This window comes from Sinocyclocheilus anshuiensis, unplaced genomic scaffold (assembly GCF_001515605.1).
Source record: "Sinocyclocheilus anshuiensis isolate Anshui unplaced genomic scaffold, SAMN03320099.WGS_v1.1 scaffold868, whole genome shotgun sequence".
NCBI classification, from domain to species: domain Eukaryota; kingdom Metazoa; phylum Chordata; class Actinopteri; order Cypriniformes; family Cyprinidae; genus Sinocyclocheilus; species Sinocyclocheilus anshuiensis.
Genome location: NW_015552624.1, coordinates 929,090 through 956,777, shown reverse-complemented (window position 1 = coordinate 956,777; position 27,688 = coordinate 929,090). Strand labels below are relative to the sequence as shown.

At 37.5% G+C, this 27,688-nt stretch overlaps 1 protein-coding gene across 1 annotated transcript in view; it reads left to right on the top strand.

Moving 5' to 3' along the window:
• Positions 1-605: 605 nt before the first annotated feature.
• The window catches only part of LOC107666349 (POU domain, class 2, transcription factor 2-like), a 69,265-nt gene continuing 42,182 nt past the window's right edge, over positions 606-27,688 (top strand). The window contains exon 1 of the mRNA XM_016457612.1: positions 606-665. Coding sequence (XP_016313098.1) covers positions 629-665 — 37 coding nt within the window. The 5' untranslated portion in view covers positions 606-628. The remainder of the gene's footprint in view (positions 666-27,688) is intronic.

The following is a 27,688-nucleotide window of genomic DNA, read 5'->3' as shown; positions in this document are numbered from 1 at the left end:
ATTTTTCTACCCCTGAACGAAAAACGAAAATTGAAGCTGAATTCTTGTTTTTCGGTTTTTGGAAAAAAACGAAAAAACAAAAAAGGAGCCTTTTCTAATTTTCTACTTTCAATATTAAATAAAAAAACGAATGATCGAATGATACACGGATTGACAACACAACGACAAATCCGAAAACAAATTAACAAGTCAGAAAACACAATGACAAATTTCTGTTCTGACTTGTTAATTTGTTTTCGGATTTGTCATTGTGTTTTCTGACTTGTTATTTTGTTTTCGAATTTGTCATTGTGTTTTCTGACTTGTTATAATGTTTTCTGAATTGTTGTTGTGCTTTCTGAATTGTTATTTTGTTTTTTAGACTTGCATTTGCGTTTGTAATTTGTTATTTTGTTTTCAGAATTGTGATTTGTTTAGCACTTCTCGGCCACCGTATGTTGGGGATTCAAACCTTAATTCAGACCGCAACAGTCTCCACAAGCTATTTTGGGTGAGTCTGACCGTTCAAGATGTTGACTCTTGTGGAGAACGATTCACGTCCGCTAGATGGCAACCAAACTCCCCAAATCATGTGATTTCTTGTTGATAATTGTCTGAAGGCCGAGTTGACGGTCAAGATTTGGTTCAAATGGTTTCTTCAGTTCGGAGTTCATCCTTTCAACCAGGTGATAATGTTACACATTTATGCGTATGCTCGTTTATGTCTGATTGCCACACAAATGGGGCTTCATTGACAAGATGTAATCTTGAAAAGTTATTCCGCAATTATTCTACTCTAGTATTCCAGTCAAGAGGGATTACAATAAAATGGAAATTATTTTGTTGCAAGAAAATAATCTAATAGGTTGGTTAGGGACTTGGATGAGGCTCTTACCAAAACAAATACTGTTTAGATTTACATTTAGGTTAATATATACATTAGCCTATATAAAATGTTTGTTTACATGATGTCAGCAGACGTTATCCTCTTAAAAACGACTCGAACCCTAGTCAACTTTCGAGTCGCGTGCAGATAAATGTTGGACAATCGATGACAACTGAGCTTGTGTTTTGTAGCTGGATTATGGTCTAAACTGGTAATTGGCTAGTTGAATAACCACCATTTTCCAAAGTCAACCTTAAACTGGTATAACCAGCTTGAAGCTGGCATAGTTAGTAAAAAATTACATGCTAGAAATTAGTTGCCATGTTGCAAAACACAGCCACCATTTTAAGCTGTATTTCCAGCAGTCTGTGTATGAAGCTTTGGCCTAAGGATCCAGTAAGAAACCAATGCACAATAAATGTTGATTACTCAAAATCAATTTGCACTAAATCTTAGTGGCTTGATGAAGTTTTTAAAGTGTTTCATATAAAGCCGTGTGTGTGTGTGTGTGTGTGTGTGTGTGTTCATAGAGTTAGGCTAAAACGTGTCAAGGTGTATCTGAACACTTTGATTTTAACCGGTCAGCTGGTCTGATATTTGGAGTTTGTTCCAATGAGGAACCAGGATAGAAATGGATGGAAAATTCTGGACTTGGATGAGCAGGAAGTCTTCGTGTCGAGGGGATTTAAGTGACCAGAAGTGGCTGATCGCAGTGACCAGACTGGGGGTGTACGAGTTTGATGAAGGATTTTAGGTAATGGTTCTATGGGCCATTGGCAGCATTGCAGGCTAGGACCAGTGTCTTGGGTTTAATTCGTGCAGTTACTGGCAGCCAGTGTAGAGAGCAGAGCAAAGGCGGAAATTGAGAGAATTTCCAGAGATTAAATACAAGTCGGGCAGCAGCGTTTTGGATGCGCTCGAAGGAGCGTGCAGCAGATACAGGTGGACCAGAGAGGACTTGAGGTGCAGTAGTCTATCTGTGATTGAATAATGCCTTGACAAGCACATGATTAAAGGCATTATTAGTGTTATTTGCGGTATCCAATTCCTTGCATTTTCTTCATTGAGAGCTCTGCACCATAAAATAGTGGAATTAACCCAATGAAACCTACTGTATATTTGATTTCAACATTATCAAAACTTTGCTGAAAAACCTGTTCTACATAATATGCTACAAACCTTCTGTCATCTGATTGATAGTTTATACTTTTTTAGCAAGTAAAAGACCATGTTTATCATTCTATAATTCTCTAGGTTTACTTGATTTCCATACATCATTTATTTTAATTTTTTAGAAAAATCATGTTAAAATCAAATATGATACATTAGGCTTTTGAGGAACATTTATTTGCACATCTCTCAATTGTCATTGTATTGCATTGCATTATATGTTTTACCTCCCACAATAAAATTAATGAGCTTTGATCATGGTTTAAATATCTTAATAAGGCATATAAATGGGGAATATAGAGTGACAAATGCTATTTATATGCATTTTTTGCAAGTAGTCTGTACTTTTATAAAGATCTCAATGAATTACATTACAAGCTATCAGAATTTCACCTTACTTTTTGGCCGTATTAATATCAGCGAATGCACCAAATTGCAGAAAAATATTGACATGACAAAAAGTTAAAGCGAGATTTGATTTTCTCCATTGGAAAGTTGTTGAACATTTTGATGAAATACAAAGCCGGTGTTTTTTTTTCTTTTCTTTGGAACAGAGTGCACTGACAAGTGTTGTATTAAAAATGTAAATATGATCAATTTTGAATTCATGGTGACTTTAAGAGGCAAACATATCTAATAGTACTGTGTAAGTTTCTTTAGAGTATTATAGATGAATATAACCTTGTGCTTCTATTGTTATACAGTGCATGCAGAATTATAAAGCTCATCCATTAAGTCATGAATGATGGATTTCAAATGTGCCAATGTCCATCAAGTGGAGTCCCACCCTCAATAACTCTCAGGCTCTCTCACAAATGTGCCCCTCTTCCCCATCAGTATCTACTCGGTCGTCATGGAAACAGCCAGGATGCTGGGTACAACAAGGGAAAGTGAGAGAAGGTGAGGGACACAGGAAAAAAAAGTGTCTGAAGGTCGCTCACAGATTAAAGGTTGGTGACGACAACTGTTTGTGTGCCTGCTTGGGTTCAAGTTTGGGTCCTCTTGTTAATAACATTAAACATTTCATCTAGTTAACACTGTATTTTTGCGCATACAAACCCCCAAATATATCACGCTCGGTTGTTGTTCCTCCGGTTTCTCGCCATGTCATGCCCATTGATTGATCTTCCGCTTTCTCCTGATCTCTCTCTTTCTTTCTGGTTCACTCTTTCCCCCTGAAAGAGCCAGATGGGGTGAGCGTTTTTTTATTCTCAGAGGCCCTCCTGCACGTGCCTCCTATTCAGAGCCTTAAAGCGTTTAATTCATGAGGGGTTTGATTCTACAGAGAAGGGGCCTCTACATCCCTCCCTCCACCCGTGTTCTTTCGCCCCTCTCTCTTTCTCTGATCCACTCTTACACCATCTTATTTCTTCCTCTGTTCGCCTCACTTTTTCCCTCTCAGCTCCTTTATTCACTCCCCTCCTCTTTTTGACTGTTTCTTTCCTCCATGCATTTCTACATCTCTGTTGCCTTCCTGCATTCAGCCTCTTTTGCCTTTTACTGTTCAGAAGTACATTTCTTAATATTAATATTTAAAAGCCTTACCTTCATAATGCATTTGTTTGGAGGAAAATACAATGGTAAAAATTAGAAGTGTGATGATAGTATTATATGTTTTGTTGTTGATCAAATGAATCAATCAGATTTTTTCAAATGCACATGCAAACATAATCTTTGGCAAAGAAATTCTACCTTTTTTTTTCATATAAATGCATACGTACGGGATTGACCCTCCCGCTCTCTGATAATTACACATTGAGTTAGTGACCATTATCCTGTCAGGTGCCTGTTTGATAAAGCTGTGATAAACCTTTCTCCTGTCCTTCACTCTAAAAAATGCTGGGTTGTTTCAACCCAATGTTGGGTCAAATATGGACTAACCCAACTGTTGGGTTAAATTTTGGTTACATTTTTAAATTAACTTTTTAACCCAACAGTTGGGTTAGTCCATATTTGACCCAACATTGGGTTGAAACAACCCAGCAATTTTTAGAGTGTTGCTTTCCTCTCTCACTGTCTTTGTCTGTTCTTGAATTTCAGAGCCGGTTTACTTCAAAAGCTTGGGATTCTGTGCTTCTTTCCTTTTTACAAATGCAATTTAGAAATTTGGACCTGCTGGCTGCTGAAAATGTTCCCATCTCTTTCCCCCTGAAAGAGCCAGATGGGGTGAGCGTTTTTTTATTCTCAGAGGCCCTCCTGCACGTGCCTCCTATTCAGAGCCTTAAAGCGTTTAATTCATGAGGGGTTTGATTCTACAGAGAAGGGGCCTCTACATCCCTCCCTCCACCCGTGTTCTTTCGCCCCTCTCTCTTTCTCTGATCCACTCTTACACCATCTTATTTCTTCCTCTGTTCGCCTCACTTTTTCCCTCTCAGCTCCTTTATTCACTCCCCTCCTCTTTTTGACTGTTTCTTTCCTCCATGCATTTCTACATCTCTGTTGCCTTCCTGCATTCAGCCTCTTTTGCCTTTTACTGTTCAGAAGTACATTTCTTAATATTAATATTTAAAAGCCTTACCTTCATAATGCATTTGTTTGGAGGAAAATACAATGGTAAAAATTAGAAGTGTGATGATAGTATTATATGTTTTGTTGTTGATCAAATGAATCAATCAGATTTTTTCAAATGCACATGCAAACATAATCTTTGGCAAAGAAATTCTACCTTTTTTTTTCATATAAATGCATACGTACGGGATTGACCCTCCCGCTCTCTGATAATTACACATTGAGTTAGTGACCATTATCCTGTCAGGTGCCTGTTTGATAAAGCTGTGATAAACCTTTCTCCTGTCCTTCACTCTAAAAAATGCTGGGTTGTTTCAACCCAATGTTGGGTCAAATATGGACTAACCCAACTGTTGGGTTAAATTTTGGTTACATTTTTAAATTAACTTTTTAACCCAACAGTTGGGTTAGTCCATATTTGACCCAACATTGGGTTGAAACAACCCAGCAATTTTTAGAGTGTTGCTTTCCTCTCTCACTGTCTTTGTCTGTTCTTGAATTTCAGAGCCGGTTTACTTCAAAAGCTTGGGATTCTGTGCTTCTTTCCTTTTTACAAATGCAATTTAGAAATTTGGACCTGCTGGCTGCTGAAAATGTTCCCATCTTTCACACCACTACCGGCACTGGTCACAGATAAATATTTTTAATAGCTTAAATAGGAAGTTGGTTTCTTTTTTTTTTAAACAAATGAAATAATTCAAATGATGCTTAATAGGATTTAAGAGGTCCACAGAAATTAAAAACAAATCATTGACATTTAGAGAAGAGGGCTTCACCAAATTATTCAAATGAGTTTGTTTTTCAGTGGCGGATTTTTTATTTTTATTTTTTATTTTATGGTCAATGTTGCTTACATCAGTGACAAATTTATTAGGCTGTATCATGGTGCACTTTATTTCCACATAGAAAATGGCTAGTCAGACAAAAGTGTGTAAATCTATCTATCAAATGACAGAACATAGGAAGCAAAACTACGACCAAAATGCATAATCCAGTTTTAAAATAGCCTACACGTTTTCCCTCCATTTTGACGACCTATCCACCTGTCGATGGGACCCCGGTGGCAGAAACAGTGGGATTATTTAGTACCGTTTGGCTTTAATTGATATTGAATGTGGTCAATATTTATTCGGCTTCAGTTAACGCGAAAATAATAAGGCCTTATGTTCGCGACCGGTGTGTTCCCGGTTAGAGAGGCCGATGCGCCGTCGAGTGGAAATCGATGAACACTGAGTTAATTATGAGAAATCAATTAAAAGGATGGAATTGTGACTTTTATAAAGAGCGAACTGCCATCGGGATATCGACAGGTCGAGAGGAGAGCGAGAGACACTTCCTCCCGGCGCGCTCATGGTATCTCTCTATCTATAGAGAGACGGAGAGTGAGACAGACAGACACACAGAGAGAGAGAGAGACATGCTGACACCAACAACAAAGATTCAGTGAAAATCTTCCAGGTTTAAACTCCGTCTATCTTTCTTCAGCAAGCTGTATTGGCCGCGTAAATGGGCTTCACGATGAAGTATTACCGGTATTTAAGCTACAATTAAATGATTTATATAGGGCTGTGCATTAAGGAAATCTTTGAAATTTGAGCATTGTGTTTATAGATATTATAATGCTTAATTTGTCAAAAAGAATCCACTTTTACCTTACTTCACCCTACGTAACCAAGGTTAAGATATACCCAACCTTTTTTCTCACCCTCTCATTCTTTCTCTTTTCCTTTTGGCATCATTCACCATTTCGTTGAAGGGTTTAATCGTAAAGTTAGTCTAAAGACACAATTGATGACAAAAAAAAAAAAAGAAAAAAACGAGTTTAAGACTGGTCTTACCCTTTTTAATTTTTTCAGAGACTAGCCTATTTGCCGTTGTTAAATGAATATGAAATTTAGCAAGACGTTTCCATTGCTTGTCTGCCAAAAGAATAAATACATTCACACACACATATATGTATGTGTTTTTGTGTATTTGTTTTATAGCCTATATGTGTGTGTATAGTTGTGTTTTGTTATTCTTACCCTTTATCTTAAGCAAATGCAAGATGCAAACTTTTCTTGTGTTCACTAGTTTATTTCAGAACAGAATAAAAGGTAGCCGTATGTTTCTGTCTTAGTATATATTTTAATGGTGTCCGATTATCCCAGTGTTTAATCTAATGTTTGCTGTAGGTTTTATTTGAGTAATTCATCGTATATTGAACTAACTTGGCTGTTGTGGCATTTAGTTCAGTGCCTTTCGTATAAAGAACTGCATGGATCGTCGAATTTACAATTGAAATTTAGTTTATATTACTCTTGCATTGCTTAAAATATATTTACTGCTCTTATATGTGTGGCGTTCACGATATAACATGTAATTCATTTATTGCTAAATGGTTAAAATGTATAATATGGCAGCATTTGCATTTATTGTTTAATTATGCATTGACGTGTTTGCATTTTTGCATATTCCAAATGCAAACGGGCTATGCATAAGACTTTAATATAAGGAACAGATTAAAATCTTGATTTTAAAATGAACGCAAATTTATGTAAAAACATGAATATTAATTTTAGTCTCATAATGCCTTTGACTTCAGTCGTCAAATTTCGATTAGGAACTGAAAGAATCTTTAATATTGCGTTTGTTTTTTGTTTTTTACGAATTAAAAGAACATTTAGATATTTGAGTTTAAAAAAATGCAAATATGCATTCATTAAATAAATGCATGCTAGTTACAGACAAACGTATGTACGTCGGCTAAGAGTTTTAGTAATGCATGTGCATGTTTTAATAACTTGATATGAATACATTTGTTTAAATTTTTTTTTAGATTTATGGTAAATGTACCCATATCAAATGACCGAGCAACTAAAAGGAAATCCATTTTGACACCTGAACGTTCAGGTGTTGGTAAAAACTCGAAATGGAAGATGTAAAAACTATGCAATGGTCACGCATGTGATTTACTTTGCACATCATTTTTTTGTGGTCTCACGTAGCGTTTTAGGATTGAAATAGAATTAATGTAATTATTTATTATAATATGCATGCATATGCCACAAAAAAAATATTTTGATCATTATTATTCTAATTAATAATGTAAAATAAGTAACATGACGCAAAATGATTGCATAATAAATTACATGATTAATACGTTTAAAATGGCCTAATATTAAATAGATCCAGATATTGAACAAATATTAATATTGGAATATCGTTCGCATTTTATGACTAAATGGAATGATAGATCGGTGTGAATCTTATTTTTTTGTCATGAAGGACTGGGCAAGTTCATTGTTTTACCTGATATTTTAGAAAATTTCGCTCACCTCGGCAAAATATCGATCTTTCAACTTAAACAGCAACGTTTGGTCCAAAAGGCTTTGACGATCAAAACAAAAAAAGGAGAAAAACAACCCTGACATTAACGCTTAAAAATACAATTTGTCCACACAATGTGCAAAGCTGTGCAAAGCCCATTAGCTCACGACCTCAGTGTCAAAGGGCAGCTGGTCAGTCTCCAGACGCGCCGGCCGCCAGAGCGGTCATCGGCTAATGTCCTTATTGCTCTATTTCATTAGTGAAGGAGAACAAGCCCAGCATACACATCAAAATAATATATAATATTAAAAGTCCAAAGATATAGGCTCTATTGGAATACTGTAAATATCCATACCTGCTCATAATTGATACCTATTTTTGAATGAAATCTTAACCTTGGCTATTTAAAATATTGTACCACATACAGGCTACATAATATTTTTATTTTCTTATATAATTGTAGAATATAAAATAGAAAAAGAAAAGAATCCATGAAAGTAAATGTATACTATTAAATATTTATATATAAAATATTTGTGTTCCTCCAAAATAATGCATTTCATAGATATTAAATAAGGATATTTCATGGTTGGATTTACTTTTAATTAATTTTGCCGGACACATGGACCATGGACTGGAAACAGTGTGTAGGTTGCAGTGGATGTCATGTTTGCTCTGTTTGTAATCAATAGCTTTGATTCTCGAGCTGATCATTGACTTTTTGATGTGCCATCATAAGGAGAGTCAGTGAGGAATTGACCTCCAACATCGATGCTTTGCTTCGTCTTCGTTGTGTGTGCTTTTATTACAGACCAAATCAAGTGTGTGTGCATGCATGTGTTTGAGTTGCATTAAGGCTTTGCTGTATTACTTCTTAAAAAATCTGATAAATCCAAACAAATAGTATCTTTAATGGTTAATTTTTAATAAGCTATGATATTATTGTCTACCATTGCCAATATATATTTAGGCTTGAGAACATGTATCTATGTTTTTCTATGAGTAAAATGATTTGATTGTTTTGCGACAAACACATATACGCATGCACACACACGCACGCTTCGTGAGCTCTGTGCTGGTTGGTTGTCCAGGTGGTTAGAATGCGGGCAAGCGATCAAGTTGAGGGGTTGAAGGTCAATTTCATCCCAGACGAATGACCTCATTCACTAGAGTCTGACCCCTGTGGTCAAACTGGTAAGGGGAGGAAAGGAAGAGATAAATAGAGAGAGAGAAAGAAAGAAGAAACGATTGGCATTGGGGCCTGTCATCTAACAGTCGTGATGTTGTCGTCTGTGGTGTTTCGCTGTTTTGGTCAGATTCTGCCATTGTCCTTTTAGATTAAGTAGATTTCCACTCTCTGTGTCTTTTTCTCTCATTCGCTCTCATGAATTAACACCTGACCTTGACCACTGACACTGAACCTAACCTTAAAGAGTGCCTAAACATCAACCCCCACGGCCCCAAAATACACACTCGCACGCACATTAAGAGAGAGAAGGCAGAAACAAACACACACAGATGTCCAGGTAGAATCCTGTGTGAGGATGTTAAGTAAATGTCACATCATGAATTGCACCTCAATCTAGGCAGGTTTGTCTTCTAAATATTCCTGTTTTTATTAAACAATAAAATAGAGATGGGAAAAATATTTTAAAAATATGTATGTCTCCCCTAAATACCATTCTGTTGTCATCAAAAAGGCTCGTAGTGTATCTTTTCAACAGCTGAAAGTGGTAAGTGTGTGTGTGTGTGTGTGTTTAATTAATATATATATATATATATATATATATATATACACAGTATATGCACACGCACATAGTATATACACATATGTGTGTATAATATTTAACATATTTAATATATATAAAATATTAACATAATATTTAAATTTTAAATATTTGTTAATAATGTGTGTGTGTATTTGTTTTTTTCTTCCTGGTTTTAATGAATACAAGAAGAAAAAAAAAACCTAACCGCAGAGTTCTCCAGACTAAGTATTTACACTCCTATAGGTTTTGTTACTTCTCCTCCCCCAAACACCCCTCTCTTTTTCTTTCTTTCTCCATCTTCCTGCTTAATCCCTGCCTACTTCACCACGTTTTCTAATCCCAAATATCAGAGGTATCCCCCCCTCGCCTTTGAGCCCCTAATGCTGAAACCTCCTTTGATACAACCTTCTTTGCTTCCTCTTCCCCTTTTTATCCCTCGTCTTATCACTCACTCACACTCCCTGCGCTTGTCCTCTCGTGCCTTGTGTATTGTTTCTCTCACTTCTTTTTCTTTTGTTTGTGCAATTTATTTATCGTCAACGACATACCTTATTAAGCTACGAATAAATGCATTTTAAAATAAAAAAAATCTTGATAATAAATCCCATATTTTTTGTTTACTGTATCTTCATGTGGATGGAGTGTGAGAATATGTAGTGTCATGTGCATGTTTGTTCATGTTGCCAAGTGTCATATCAATAGGTATAGTGTCACATTCACTAAGTCACTGATTAGTTGGCACTTCACCAATCCATACACTAGTCAGGAGTCATAGCATTGATTTCCCCCTTTGCCTTAAGAATGAGGTAGAGGTCAGCATGGGGTTTGGCTATTGATCGAACCCAAATCACAACCCACCCGCTCTGCATCAACCTGGGCCACTGTAGCTTTCATAGGGTGAGCCGACGGCGCTTCACTTTGCTTCCGATTGGCTGGATGCGACTTGGTCAAGGTGCGTCGGTAATTGGGTCTTGTTTTGATTGACAGCTAGATTTACATGCTTACCCATGGATGAGTGCCCCTGTGTTCGGCCATCTGATGGGACCGTTGAACCAACTGCTACATTCGCACATTAAAAACATGGCCGCTAACCTTTGACACCCTAATTTGCTTAGTCACCATTTAAAGTTGTGTGATGGTCCATTTAGGTTGGCCGTCGTCCATAATTGAGTCCTCTCGCTGACACTCGTTCATTATTTGTGTCAAATAATTCCTCCCTTCCCTTCTCCCGTCCGCTTTTTCTGTCTTTTCTTCTCTGCTGGATAATTACATGTCTGATTTCGTCCTCAATTTTTCATCATTTCCACTCATTTCATTGACTCCATACATCCCTTTTCCTCACTCACTTCCCTCTATCAATGTTCGGCTTTTCAGCTCTCCTTTTCTCTACACTTCCTGATTCCCAGCTGTAATCTCATCGGCGTTGCTCCCCTCGCTCTCCTTTTCCCCCACTCCCTCTCTCTCGTCTTCACTGTGTAAGCAAGAGAGTAGAGGTTGTTAAACATTTTTCTTCTCTCTTAATTGTTTTGACTTGTGCCATCGGCATCCCGATTAGGGCCCATTGATTTCCTAGTGCTAAGTGCATTGATTTCTACGTTTCTTATTGATCTCGGTTCTAAATCTACCCACACACAGTCTCAATGCACAAGGCGAGAGAGAGAGAGAGAGAGGAATCTGTTAAGTGTGTCATTGTTAGACAAAAAAAGAGTTCAAAACTTATTGGAATTACCTTGAATGGATAGTTCATAAATGCTGAGTTATTACTTATGCTTGTCAAAAAAAAGTATCTTTGGAAATATTTGTATATGCCATATTAACCTTTTAAAATGTTTTAATTAAATATTTTATTAATAAATAAATATTTTAATTAAATATCACATTAATTAATAATATTAAATATAGTAAAAACAATTGTTATATTAAATAATACATATTTTTATATTGTGATTTTTTTTTATTAGGATTTGTAAACATTTAATACATAATACAACACCTATTTTTAATGTACAAACAGTGAACATAGCACACACTTATTCACCCCCACACACTCTTTACCTTTTGCCTCCGCGTAGCCACACACACTTGCACAGACGCTCAGCACCCCATAAAGATCACAGACGGGGTATTGGGACTTTATCCTCTTCCGCTGTAACGGCGGATCACATATTCAGAAGGCCTCTGACGGGGCAAAATCAGCTCCCCCTCTCAAGCTAGTCTGCGCGCTACTGATAGCCCCTTCCATGTCATAGCATTAGGCCGCGGCAGGCCGCTGCGGGCGAGACACATCGCCAGCAGTTTGGGGGTCGATGTCTTTTACCAGCACTGACTGCTGGATCTTCAGCTGCTGTCTCCCAAGTCTTTGATCGTGTTAAAACTAGCATAGCGTGGAATGATGGTAGAATCTGTATGAAATGGAAAAGACGTTTTGTGGCGGGTCCTGTAAAGGATGCATTAATAAAAAAAAAAAGAAATAAAAATCTTGTTTGTAAATTTTAGCCGCCATAAGCAAATGTGTGAAATCGAAATATTGTAAGAGTGTTTGGCAGGCTATGCAAGAAGAGCAAAAAAAAGGCCAAATGAGTGTAAGCAGCCTAGACTGTATCTGAGATTAAAAAGGAGATTTGTTGTGGTATTATTCATTTAAAGTAACTATTAACTATTGATAATTCATTATCTTTTTCTTCTCCCTTCATCCCAGATGTTAAAGGTGCAAGTAAATACTTTTGTCAATGAAGAAATAGAAACAAATGTTAAATCCATTAAACAAGACATATAAAGAACTACAAATCCCAACATTCCCTTGCATTGATGAGCAGGCTATCTGTCAATAAGACAAGATCTGATGTCGATTGGTGATTAAGAGAAGACAACATTAGCACTGTGCAATTATTACCCAACTGCGTGTGTTAAAAGAGAGCTACGGTACAGAGGATGGATTTGTATTAGGGGTATTGGCAGACTTGAGCTGGATATTGACAATATGTCAGCACTGATCATTAGATCAGCTGAAGAGAGAAAGTGTGTGAGCCCCAGCTTGAATCACATCTAACTCCATTGTTCGGGAATTGAACAAACAATGTAGTATAGTAAAAGCTGATTATTTTTTAGATCTTTTTAGAGCTTTTTTGTGTTTAGAGGCATGCATAACATGCAGAAAGATTGAGTATACAAAGTAAGAGAAATATATCCGTTTTTGTATCTGTCCGTTTTTGTGAGAAGGATTGATATTGCACCACAGTGGAAATGTGTCCTAGCCACGTTATTAGCTGTTTGTTACAGCAAGAGGGGGTGTTGATATAATTGTAAGCTGGTATTGATTGGGGCACCTTGTTATTGATGAGAGAGAATTTAATTCAACCAACGCATTTGTCAACATGACATTGCCATTTAACTATGAACTATTTCACTATCGCTGTCTGGTTCACCCACCCAGACACACACAGGAAGAAGTTTATTTTTATGTGTGCACTGAGTAATGATTATTTCTATTGATCGCCAAGTTCTTTACTTTTTTTTTTATCACAACAGGAACTTGAATAATGATACTGATGCCGCAATAATATTAATGCCTGTCAAAAATGTTGCATGATGTTAAATAATTTTATTAGTGACTTTATTTTGTTTTCACTTTATACATTGTAGCAGGTGCTCAAACTGTTTTAACTGGGTCTTGCATGATACATTTGCAGTAGTTTTTGAGTTTTTATGCATTTGATTTTTCTCCAATTTGTTAATGATGACCTGTCAATTGTAATGCCTATTGATGTTAAGGGATATACTTTAGTGGACTATGAGCTGACCATTGAATGTAACCAAATGGAAATGTCATATTTGGGAACTGTGTTTCAGTCTGCACACCTTTCTTCCTTCTCCGCGCTATAGACGCGCAAAACACACTATATTCTACAAGAAATAATTGCTTTTGTCTGGAAGGAGTTTGGATGGGGGGGTTCGCAACGCGTGGCCTTTCAGGCGAGGGGGATTCGTGAAGGACAACTTGTCGCTTCTTCTTTTTTTCCTCCTTCCGTTCCCCCCTCTCTCTCGTTGGACACGCGGATGTCATCTGTCAAATGGAGGGGGTGCTTGGGGACAATAAAGCTCAAGGAACCATTGTGAGTCTGTTGTGTTGCAGGAAAATGCTATTTTTTTAAACAAAATATGCGTGTGTATTGCTTTATATATTTGGTTAATTAAATAGCTATTAGGCCTAAGGCATGTTTCAAATCAGTTAAGTATTCTTTTTTATGATTATTGAGTATTTTTCTTATTTTCTTATGAAACGCTCACCAATAATTGATCTATATCACCTCGGATATAGTAGAATAGATAGACGGATAGATAGAGAGAGACAGGAAGATTGGGGCAAATGTGAGTTGGGGTGGTGGGGGGGATCAGGCGCTGAGCTTTCGATTTTTCACGTATTGACTGCGATGTTTAGCGTATAGATTTTTCTATTTAAAAAATCTATGTCGGCAATAATCTGGAGTGTAAGTGCGCGGCATAGATTGTAGCTTTATTACTGACAGCATTCAGTGTGTCGGAAAGAGGGAGTGAAAGGCAGTATGGGGGTGGGGGGGAGATACCCTAGACTAGCAATAGACCAAATGAAACTTTTGAGGGGTAGCGATAATCAGGTTCTGTTTGTTGCTTATTCACAGTATAATCCGCCACGTTAAATAATCACCATAACATATCAATGGCTTCTCCGTAGGCTGGTCGCTTATATCGCCCGTATCTTTTCCACAAACAGCATATACCTGCATGTAGATGAGGATATAATCACCTGATGTAAGCCACTCGGTGAATATGTGTAAGCCTATTATAGCGGCTGCTCCTCCCGTTTCAGTGTTGCTTTCGTACGGGGAGGCGGACAGAGCTCGCAAGCTACCGGGGTTCCCAGATAGCCTAACGGGACTATCGTAACGGACACATACGCGCACACAGACGGATGGTGGTGGGACAGAGCCAAAGAGCTGAATTCCGCTTAACGGGTACCGTGTTGTTTTCTTTTCGTTCAGTTTTAACATTTCGTGCACAAGCAGTGTTGCTCCTTAATTTATTTAGGCTATCGATTGATTGCGTTTTAATTACCGGCTCGTGAGTGGAATCGAAGGGGGAGCGTATCGAGCCGCTGCGCAGCCTTATATGTGCGTGATTATTTAAATATAGTAAGCGATTCTATTATATTTTATACAAAAACTTAAAATGCTGCTTGAAATGCATGCAATGTGCGCGAGGTAAACCACACAGTAGGAGAGCTAGAAACCAAATAGAGAAACGAAATAATCCTGTTACACCTTTGTAAACCGCGACTTGATTGTACTGAACCAAATAGCTTTCCTACTAAGGGGAAGACGATTTTGACTCGAGATTTGTTTAAAAAGCGAAACCAAAGTGAAACCAGATCGCGGCGCGCGCAAGGCCATTGTGACGTTTACCGGCCGCACACCTGGTCTCGCGCGGGATACGCAAAACCCAGGAAATGTTACGATAGTTAGGACAAGAAGTGAGTTTTGAATTTTAAAAAGTCGCAGTTTCAACCAACGGTTCGACATTTGCCAGCAGGTCAACGTTCTGTTATTATAATTTGTAGATTTGTTTTCAGCCAAGCAAATGTTAGTAAGACAAAACAAACGTTAAGTGACCACAAAACACTTTTAATATAAATTTAGACGATATTTAGACCGCTTGATAGATTCCGGCTATCCGTCTGTGTCAGTCCGAGATAGAGTATCCCTGAGGAAGAAGTAATGACTGAGAGGCACAATACCAAAAATGTAAAGATAGCTTGAGAAATGTATTTAGGTTATAGCCTACATTATAAACAAATAGCCTACTAACTATTACCAAAAAGAAACAACCTCAAAACACAGTCTATTTGACAAAATAAGCAACCAAAGAAAAAGAAACTAAAGACAAGCGCCAAATACAAAAGACCATAGAAGAAAAGCCCAGACGACAACGGATCATGTTTGTTCCCTTGCCGGTGCCGTTGGTGTTTCAGAGAACCGCTCCTGATTTCAGCGCCTGGCGACTCAAGTCTCCGATGCCTCTGCGCTCCGGCAACTCCGGTAAGAGATACCTTTACCTCCCTCTGGTTAATGTCGGTAGCAGCTTTTCTTTTTTCAATCGCCACTGAAAAGAAAACAGAAAAAAGCTAAACGTGGAGCCGAAACACCTGTTCAGCCCCAGACAACCGTCTGAATGAAATCCATACATTTGTATTTCTTACAAAACACGTTCAGATACTTTTAGTTTCGTTTGTTTATGTGTGTATATATATAATATATATATAGGCTATAAAAAATGCTACGTTGAGTGTGCATTAATGAAGGCTGGTTGAGTTGAATAGACGTCTGCCCATAATTGCCCTTGCTTGAATGGTTCGTCTCGGCCTCTTTTGGCTTCTTTCATCCCTCTGTCCTCCCCGTATCTGCTTCTCCATCTGCCGTCTGACTCTTCTCGCGACCGGTTCAGGGAATATTCATGGTAGCCTAATTTATCGATTCCGCCGAGATCGATACACACAGACAGCGGGGGAAAAGACGGAGCGAGTGTGTGAATTTAACGATAAGTTTGAGAATGATGAGTCCGAATGTCACTTTATTTGTTGATGTTTTTGTCGATTTTAAATGCTTTCACTTTAGGCTTAAATAACGTAATTAGCATAATTTAATTTTAAAATACACGCATCAATAGGCCTACCTGACTGCAATTTAGCGAAGAAGATATTAAGCTACTAAAGCTTTGAAATGGCAAAGAGAACTTTTATTTGTAGTCAAGACTTTTTAATAGACTTTTGCATGTTTGTATTCGTGTTACAAATAAACAACATGTGTAGGCCTAGTTGTTTATATTTTGTGGAGCTGCTTTGTATTTATATTAACATTTTGCAAAATTATTATAGTAATTAATTGTATTTGCATGAAAAGTGTAACATGACTCTGTAATGCGAAGTTACCAAGAAAGCTTCTGGTCGGTTTGAAATGAAAGAACATCGTATTTTTCCTTGTATAAGGAGTGTTGCTTCTGAAGTAGCCTACTGCATTAGTGAGGGGGCGGGGGGCGCGCAGCGTCTGGCATTCAACGAAGCGGAAATTTTCCAACCAGCAGATGGATTAAACGTATGCGCCACTTATAGATCATGTGCAACCTTAAACACATGTCATACACCAGCACACAATGACTAAAATGTAATCAAGGGCATTAAAAACTTCGCGTTGACACCGTCTTTATCTCTGTTTCATATAAGAGCTAAATACTAAAAAGTGGATGCACCATAGACCTTATTGAAAGTGGACGCCATATTTATTTTTTAGTTAATGAAAACGAGGCTAAGAGACGGAGTCCGCTCATAAGGTTATGCTTAGGCCTATATAGTTAAAGTTTAATTTTCGTATCACCTGTTTTCCAGACTTTTGTGGATTTTTTTTTCATTGTTGCATCTGCAGAACGATTGGCGACAAAGTTAAAAATGAAACAATCAAACAGACCTCACAGCTTCTTCTTCATTCACAAAAAGTAAATATGGCGTCTGCACTGAATAAGGTTTATACCTCAATAAATGAGAGCAAGATCGAGTCTTTAATTACTTACTGGCGCCTTAACGAGCATAGAGCCAGACATTAAGCTTTCATTAGCTGCATCACATAATGGGCCCACATGGTGATGTGCTTTCTTGAAATGCAGGTAGTGTTAAAAATGGATCAATCTGCTTGTTTGGTTGGGATTTGTCTTTTAGGTCAGAAGTCTAGTGAACTGGACGATATTGAGGGAGGAAAAAAGAGAGGGGGATTCTATAGGAAGCATCATTCCTGAAAATAATAGAGACGTTGATTCTTAAATTTACATTTAAAAAACGATGTTAAAAAAAAAAAAAGACAGTGAACAATTAATTGTGCAGCAAGTTAATTTTGTACAGGTACTTATGGTGTTTTCATGTTTTTATTGATGGATTTTTTTTTTTATCGTGTGTGTACTTGTGTTCAGTGTTTGCCGACACTTGTGTGTTTGTATGTATTTGGCGTTTGGCTGCCACTTGGTTTTAAGACTTTAACCTTTTCGACTATTAAAATTATGCCAAAGGTTCACTTCTTTGATAATATAAGACTCAAAATGGACACCAGGCGCCACAGCTGACATTAAATGCTGCAGAGGTCAGAGTGACAAGCAGAACAGCCAGAAAGGATCTTTATGTTGGGTGAGGGAAACTACATTTATGTTCAGCTTTATTTACAGATGATAGACACTATCGAGGGCATTGGTTAAAAGTTTTTACTAGGTTTTTCCTTGGCGATGACCATGAAGATATCTAGCAGTTTTTACCCTGTGTGTTTACTGTAGAATCTTGGTGTCAGGGAGATTGGGATAGTCTGCTGCACACTATATTTATAATGTAACTTTGAGTGCTGAGGCTGCTAGGAAGCATTTATTTTCTAACAAATTCTGCACTGTTACTGATGCATCAGCGGCCATTTTAGTAATACCAAAAGTTCATATTGTAAACATTAAATTGCTAATGTGATAACCTTCCTGTAATTGTATGTGTCAAAAATTTCACAGATTTTCATCACATTGTGTAACACACTCTCACAGACCACCAAAACATTTGATCTGTGATTTCAGCTAAGCTTTAGTTAAATGTAGCTAATAAAACCAATGCCCTCAATAGTGTTTATCTGTAAGGAAAGCTGAAAATAAACGTACCTTCCCTCACTTAGCATCTACATTCATATTGGCTGTACAAGATGTAGAGCTCAGCCCAGAAGTCTGAGATAATATAAAAAATTTAGTTTATTTATATTAAATTAAACCTGTAGATAATAGTTTTAGAATTTCTGAAAAATAAAAAAAAAGTTGGGAAAAAATGATATATTCTGTACTGTTCAGTTCAAAATAGAAGACATGCATGATGTTGGCCATAGTAACTGGTGGAGTCCATGCAAGGTCATTAAGGTAAAAAGTTGACATGCAAAATATATAAAAAAAAATTATTTAGCGCTCAAATTATGCTGATAATATAATTTGTAATACAAATTAGAAATATAGAACAATTTTCACTAGTTGTCTCAAACATTTGAACCCCGTTGTGTTATGTGTTTTTAGCTGTAGGGAGCGAATGCTTATAGAGATGTTTAACAGGTCCACCATTATTTTTAGGCCTTATTTCCCTGCTGCTATAATTAGGAACCACAATGTTGCATTGTGCTTTTTTTGTGCTGTTTCTAACCCCATTTCAGGGTCACGTTTAATGGAGTAATAGTTTTTTTTTGTCAGTCTTGTACAATAAATATTTCCACAGCCTAATCACTGCGACAAAACCACAAAATAGTTTTATGTTGCTGTCCAAGTAGCTGCTCTTTAGGAGAATATAGGGGTGTGCTTGAGGTTAAAGGTCAAATGCGATCAGGTCAGTCTATGGCTCCGTTGTGTGTCTGTCTGCGCGGGCGAGCTGTGTTTACACTGATACAAATTTACAGTTTGATGTGCCGCAAAGTGTTTTAACCTCAAACAGGTATTGATTAAGGAAGATCAGCCCTGCCGTCCGCAGCCAAAGAGCGCGTGTGTGTATGTGTATATAGATCGGATTTGAGCGGGAACGTTGGCGAGTCACAGTGCTAACGTGATTGTGAATGACAAAATGTCCAGCCGGGTTTGTTAGGGACATAATGGGGAATCAATAGACACAACAGAGATGTCAATACAACATGCTTTATTGCATTAAACCACCTCTCTCTTCCCCATCCCGACACCTAGGCTTACCCTCCACAACACACACACATCTACCGGTTTGCGTCTTTTTTTTTTTCTTTTTTGATGTTGCACTTACAGGAAACTGAAATTATTTGAAGTACTGCACTCATTGCACTAAGTATCTCTGAACACACACACACATGCATTAAGCCAAACGCACTCACAAGCACACGAGAGTTCCCTGCTGAGAGCCTACCTTTCCGATTGGAGCAATCTCTGTCCCTCCATCCATCTCTCTCTCCCTCTTGAGTATCCATGGAGACATTCATAGGCCATTAAGCAGATAGTAATAAAGGGATGTAGGTAAACACTCTCTCCCCTGCGCCGGCCCTCACCTCTGCGATGGAGACCACCATCAAGACCACTGCCGACTAAATGGACCTCATTCGGACTCCAATACCCCATATCTGACAGGGCCAAGTGTTTTTTTTCATGCTCTGGTGTGTGTTTGCGTTACCTGGTGTGTAGGTGAGGACGTATGCATAATGATCGCTGGAGGGACAGTGTTGTGTTGGCCGATTTCTGATAGCTCTTAACACACTGAGCGCTATTACGGCCCAACCGTGTGAAATGGGATCCGGTGGTCATATTGTACAGATGGAGCAAGGCATCGAAATCTCTCTCTTTCTCTCGATGGACCTTTATCAGACTCATAAACCAAATTACATGGTACGGCCATGTTAATACACTCTCGCTGGTCAACTGTGTCCTGTGCCTTTACATTTCCATGCCTCTCTTGTTGGAAAACCAGTTCATACCAGTTTAAAAAAATAAGTTCACATTAAAATTTAAGTTACACTTATGTCCAACCCGTATGACTTTATTTTTTCTTGGAACACAAAAAGAGAAGTTTTGAAGAGCGTTCATGCTGTTTTTTTCCGTACAATAATAGTGGAAGATGACCAAGAACTGCTTCAAATAGGCCAACAAATGTGCCATTAAAGCTTCATAGAAGTTTCATGTCTTCTAAAACCACATGGTAGTTTAATGTGAGTTACAGCCGGAATAAAAAAAAGAATTTAAAAGCCTTGGTCCACATTTACTTTCATTGTATGGAAGAAAGCAGCTTGGACATTTTGCTTAAAATAGCAAATTGTGTGTTACATTGAAGAAAGTAATAGATTTTGAACAAGTTATGACTTTACTTCATTTAAAACAAAATGTATTTATTTATTTTTATTGGCATTGATGGTTCCATAAAGAACCTTTAAGATTCATGGAAACTTTTCAATTCCACAAAAGGTTCTTCAGAGTCAAAAAAAGGTTATTCAGAATATTAAAATATATTCTACACACTAAAAATTTTTTTTTGGGGAACCCAAAATGGTTCTTCTATGCCATGGCAACACTGTAAAAAAACATTTTGGAACCTTTATTTGTAAGATTGTTGTATGAACTACTTTAAAAGCCTGAAACATATTTTGTGTGTGAAATATATGGAACTTTGAGTATGAATGCGTAATTTGTCTGAACTCTTGTCATAATCCAATGCAAAAACAGTGGGGTCCACACTGAAAATGTGGCTTTTGTTGTCCATTTGAACATGGGTTTTGAACATTTTCTAACAATTAAATATAATGGCATGAAGCAGAAGAAATCTTTAAGGTACTGCAATATTTCTATGCGCGTTAAGTATGTATAATGGGACTATGTGCTTGCAGTGCATTGACCATGCATTCGCATTCATGTTCTTGCATAAAGTATGTTTCTGGCCTAAGGTGGTCAAGCTGGTTTGTTTCTGGTTTAGGGTGGTCTACCAGCCCAAATAAGCATGACCAAGACAGTTTACCCAGTTGAAAACCAGGTCTAGCTGATATAAATAACTATAGCTTAGATCAGTTAGAAACCCCAGAATCTTAATTTCTCAATCTGTCCATCATCCTTTCACTCTTATTATAGTTGTTTGTACAGTATGTTCATAAATACCAAATACCTTTGCCTTATATACAGATTGTAAATATCTCTTTATCTGGAAGCAGCGTGTGAATAACCGTAGGGCTCGTCATTGAGGTCAAGGTCTTACTGCCTCTTAATTAAGCTCAGGAATTAGATTTCACCACTCACAGACACACACATTTACCCATTTGAAACCACATACATTTACACCTATACAAGATCTTATTGTGGCATCCACAATATGAGCCATCTTGCTTTCTCTCTCCACCTCACTGTCATTCCCACTTTTTGAGCCCTTATCAAAGGAAATCCCGCTCTTTTGAAGGAAAAGAGTCAGCGTTCACACATTTTATTATGGGGAGAAAGAGACCGTAGCCCTCTGGTCAGCTGTGCACCATGTAGAACAGAAATTGTAGGTTGCTGAGTGGAAGAAAGAATAAATGCGTTAGATGAAGACCAAGGGCCGATGGAGTGTAAAGAGGAGCGTAAAACAATCAGGTACACATTCATATTGATTTTTAATTTTAACTTGCTTGAATTAATAATATTCGCTTTTAAACTTTTATCGATTGGTCTGGTCTCATCGTGCAGGTTTCAGAGTGCATGTCTTTCACAAGTATCTACATTCAACCAGCCGCCCGTGATGTGTCCGTTTAAGTAATAACTTGGACTCATAACAAGCAGAGCCTGTTTGATTGAATTTGTCCCCCTCCCCTGCATTTCATATCAGCTCCTGGACTGAGAGTGTCCAGTTTTTGGGCGGGTTTTTCACCACCCAGTTTAATTTGATGGACAAGCTGTATGAAAATGAGCCCGTGCATGTATCTGTGTGTGTTTGGACCTCAGGGACGTGCTGTCCTTCCCCATGGCTGTACAGTTGGGTTCGAAAGGAGAAATTTAATATCCCTCCACAATGTATACACAATGAAGGGGGTATTGCAACAATGGTGTGGAATAAGCGGGAGAGAGAGAGGGAGGTAGGCGTGAGCGGCAGCTTTTAATAAATCTGAGTGCTTTTGCGCTTCAGTCTTCTCAAAGTAACCGCATCTTTACCCTATACCCCCCTCCTCCAAACACACACATTCACACACAATGCGAACATGTACTCTTTCACACTTTTGACAGTGCATGTGGCCAAATGAATTTATAGAAAGACATTCAAGCCCACATATTCATGGAAAGATCGGCGAGGAGCTCTTTTGAATTTCAAACTTCTATCAAAAAAACATTTATCAAAAAATCTGTACGTTTTTGCTTAAAACATTTGAAAATTCGATGCATGCGAGTGTGTCCAAAGGAATTCTAAGAGCCGGTCCCACACATACACATTGTTAGGTCAAGGTACTTGTTTATATTTTTACAACATGTTCAACATTTCATTTTCTTGTTTTTTGTTGTTGTTGTATGTCCACTTACTCTTTTATTATTTTTTTTGTGGTCTTTTTTTTTTTTTTTTGATCCGGAAATGAAATCAATCTACTGTCTTACAACCATCTTTCTTCTATATTTCTCCCTTTAATTCTTTATTTGTCATTCTACTTTTCTGCTGTTGCATTCTGTATTTACTAAATACAATGTGGAACTGAGGTCTTCCAACTCTTCTAACTTCTTTCAACTCTTCCAATTCTGAACCTATACCGTGATATATATATTTTTTCAGGATTATTTGATGAATAGAAAGTTCAAAAGAACAGCATTTGTTTTGAAATAGAAATCTTTTGTGACATTATAAATGTCTTTACTCTCACTTTTAATCAATGTTAAGTGGGTACTTGATGAATAAAAGTAATAATTTCTTTAAAAATTAAATCTTACCTCAATCCTTTGAATGATAGTGTGCATAGGCTAACATTTAAAAATGGTGCAGTTGGAATCGGCCTACTTCAAAAAGAATTACTAGCTCTATTGCAAAATCTAATGCTGTGGACTGTAGGCCAGTGATCGGCTTATGTTTAATGATATAGAAATCAAACAAACCATATATTAACTTCACTTTTTGCCACTTTTTGTGTGCTTTTATTTCAGCAAATATTGATATATATAATTCATTTGATCCAAATCATACGTTATTTGGCTTAAAAATGAAAGAATGAAATCATTTGATAGCACTGACAATGGCATATAGAAAGCAATGTTTCCAATCTCCTAATACACTTCTGTGTTTACTCATGATGACACTTCTGATTTGTGTATGTATGAATAATATGTATTTGTTAAGAATAACTAGGTCAGGTGACCCACTCCATCACTTCTGCTCCTCCCTACGTCTATCCATCTTCCCCTGTTCCATATGCAGGATGAATATGGTGAGTATACATGCTGGTCAGCTGCATAATTTTATAAAGAAATCCCGCTCTGATTACCCAAGAGGGTAACCACAGGAACGGTGCAGTTGGTGCGGGGTGTGGTTTACCTGACAGGCCGCCCGACTAATCCTGCAGATAAGATAAATAGCTAGCGTAGCTCTGACCGTAAGTGGACTTGACCTCCGCCGGCATGGTAGCGGTGCATGTTTTAAGATAATGAGGGAGTTGTGACATGCACTCATGCATGTGTATTGTGTCTATATTTAGAAGGAGATTTGTTATCATTTTCTTTGAGTCGTAACGTACGGGCAACAAAGGAAATCTCCAGTCGCATTAGCGTATTCAAAAGGGCCCGCGTGCATTCGTGAACTCATAGAGCGGCTCTTGAAAAGGAGACTCTTGTCAGGGCGGCTGTGTATTCAAATTTCTCTTTTTAGAGACCTTGAAAGGAATCCGAATGTCTTTAACCGGTTTAAACGGCCTCAAAAGGATGAGGCGCGAGTGTGAAAAACGTTCTTTTCTGTGTGTGGCTAAAGAGATACCCCCGATTGGAGTGTGTTCACCAGTTGTCCATTCAGCCGTGCACTCTGACCCCTCGCGCCTCCCTTTGTCTGCCCATCAGGGGCAGTGGGGGTTGACAAGTTGACCCTTGACCCTTGCCTCAGCCCTACCCCTCCTCCACTCCTCTCTCGTGCCCCCTTTCATTCACATGCAGCCACTCATCATCCCCCCCTTTCCTCTTTTTCATCTTGTCCCGTCTTTCTAAAAGCACCGTTTTCTTATTGACTCGCCCGCTGTCTCAAGTTCAAGGCCTCGCGGGCTGCTTGCATTGAGGTGGGAACCTCTGCCTTGTGTCTTAATGCACCATGTGCTTGGACTGCAAACAACAGTATGATGTGCATCAAAAGTAGCTCCAAAATTTGGAGACTTTGCACATTGTATACACTCTTTATTGGCATCTATGGTTCCATGAAGAAACTGTAAAGGTTCCAAAAAGGGTTTTTTGCAACAGTGCCATTTAAAAACCATTTCTGGCTCCTCAAAGAACGTTTAGTGAACAGTTCTTAAAAGAACCCCTTTTTTTAGTGTGAAGAACATTTTAAAAATCTAAAGAATCCACTTTAAAGAACTTCTTGTGGAATGAAAAGGTTCCATGTTAAATGTTCTTTATGGAACCATCAATCCCAATAAAGAATCTTTATTTTTAAGAATGTGGAATCTTTCCATTCCATAAAAGGTTCTTTATAGTGGAAAAAGGTTCTTTAGATTATTAAAATATTCCTCAAACTAAGAAAAAAAAATAGTTCTTTTAAGAACTATTCATTGAAAGGTTCTTTGAGGAACCCAAAATGGTTAATGTTATTTGCCTTAGATCTTTGAGATTGCTTCCAAATTTATATCCAAAATCCAAGTAAATCAGTGGTTGGTTTGAATATGACGATGTGTGTTTATTTTAACTATAGCTGATGAAAATTCATAATGATGAACAAAGGCATAATTCTTGTGGTATGTGTGATGTTTTGTGCGTTTTTGATGACGTATCCATTATAAATGTTTGTGTGAAGCTACTGTAGATTTTCTTGACAAATGCATTGATGTGTTTTGAAAGTGTTTGACCTAGGGATGCACCGAAATGAAAATTCTTGGCCGAAGCCGAACAAAATGAAACACTGGGCTGAAGGCCGAATACCGAACACGGTTTTTCGCATTTTTTTCCCCATTTTGCCAATTTTTTTCCCCATTGCATAAATTAAATAGCCAAAATGTGCTTTAAATATATTTACTTAAAGCTGAACATTTTTTAACATTCTAGCAGACATTATACCAATAAAACACAATTTAATTTAAAATTAATAAGTTAGTAAAATAATATTTTTTCTTGAATCAGGCATGCATTTTTTTACTGTACAAATAAATGCAGCCTTGCTGAGCAGAAGAGACTTCTTTTAAAACATTAGAAAATATTACAGATCCCAGTCTGAACACTATGTGTGAATGCTATAATAAATGTATTAATAGAGCTGTTGTAATTATTATTATCCTTATTATTGTCTTTTTTATTTTATTTTACAGAACAACAGTAAAATTACAATGTTGGAGTTCTTGCTTTTTCTCAACTTTTATTTTGGCAGAAACCCGCAGGAAGACCTCAGTGCTTTTTATTGACAACAGTAGATTTATAAATAATTCTCATTACGAATATGGGAAGACGTTTGTTGCACGTATCGCATTGTCACATGCCTTGTAAAAATTCATAAAAATGCTACTGAGCAACTGACGAATAACACTATTTCAGCGCAGATTTTCCTCGCACTTTTGACTTTGAACACTGGCGCCGCGCAGCGCTGTATGAACACATGCAATTCGTCCGTGTATTAGAAAACGCAACGTTCTGCAGTTTATTTAATTGTTTAAGGGCATTTCGCGATTTCAGTCATCATATAGTAACCAGCAACAACCACCCCTTCCACTTCTCATCGAAGACATGCGATGCAGTACTAAACAGTCTCTCGCTGCCGGTGATTGTAATGATTTTTGCGTCTTTCGCGAACACTTTTAAATGCTTTCACACTGCCGACATGTTTGTTGCATTAGTGCGTGCCTCTATTTGATCGTGTCATGTCATTGTTCGGTACAATTTATTCGGTCTTTTCGCTTATTCGGCCGAAAATAGCAACAAAAGCTCTTTCGGTGTTTGGCCGAATAATTTTGGTTGCTGAACATTCGGAGCATCTCTAGTTTGACCACAACTTTGAATGTTCATTATGAAACCAGTAGTACTCACAATATTAATCAAAACACACTATTACAACAGCAAATCTAAATGAGCCAGTATTATGACATACACCAAAAGTGACTCGAAAATTTGAAGATATTGGACATTGTATGTTAGTTGCAATTGATCTTTAAGATTGACTCCAAATTTACCTCCAAAATCCAAGAAAATCAACTGTTGATGGTTTGAATATAATGACTTGTTTGCCTACTTTAACCAGAGTTGATGAAAGTTCACAATGATGAACAAATGCTCAGTTCTTGCGGTGCATGTAATGTTTTATGCATTTTTGGATGACATATCCATTATAAGCGTGTGATGTTCCGATACAATTTTTCTATGCATTTTGGAAGTGTTTGACTACAATTTCAGTTGTTCGTTATGAGTCCAGCAGCACTTGCAAGATTAATCAAAACACACAATAACAACAGCAAACGTGACTAAACCAACATTATGATATGCACCAAAAGTGCCTCCAAAATGTGGAGATATTGCACATTGTATAATGTAATTTGCAATAGATCTTTGAGACTGCCTTTCAAATTTATCTCTAATATCCAAGTAAATCAACTGTGGTTGGTTTGAATATAATGAACTGTTGCTTAATTTAACCAGAGTTGATGAAAGTTCTTAGTGATGAGAAATGCATGATTCTTGTGGTATGCATTATGTTTTATGCGTTTTTGAATGTATCCATTATAAATGTTTGTGTGTCGTTCCGATAGAATTTCTTGACATACGTATTGATGCGTTTCAAAAAGAGTTTGACCTCAATTTCAAATCCTCATTATGAGTCCAGCAGCTCTCGCAAGATTAATCAAAACGCGCAAGAATAACAGCAAACCTGAATGAACCACAAAACACTTGGCTGTTAGTAAATACCACAGTACAGAGCAAATGACCTTTCGCATGTCACAGAAGCACAGACTGTGAAAGCATACGAAAGAAACACACCGTTGTGTCATTATTAGCTTCTCAGCAGACATGCATTCACATGTTTTCCCTCTGTGTGGTTCAGTACGGTACGAGAGGTGGAGGTGAGCGACGCATGAATCGTTGAATCACAAAGAGACGCATGTAAAGGGTGAATATGAATCAAAAAATATTTTAACGTGAACTATTTTTTTTGCACTGAACGATTTTGTGCGAATGTAGTTGTAATGTCTTTTCTTTGGATGGTGTAATTGAATGATTATCAGAATATGAGATTGAGATCGGGACAAAACGAATAAGACAGAATTTGTCGTATTTCACATGCATGAGTTCTTAATGTGGTATCAGAAGTCACTGAGCTGTAGAAAAGACAGAAATCTCAATGAAATTATATATTTTCTTT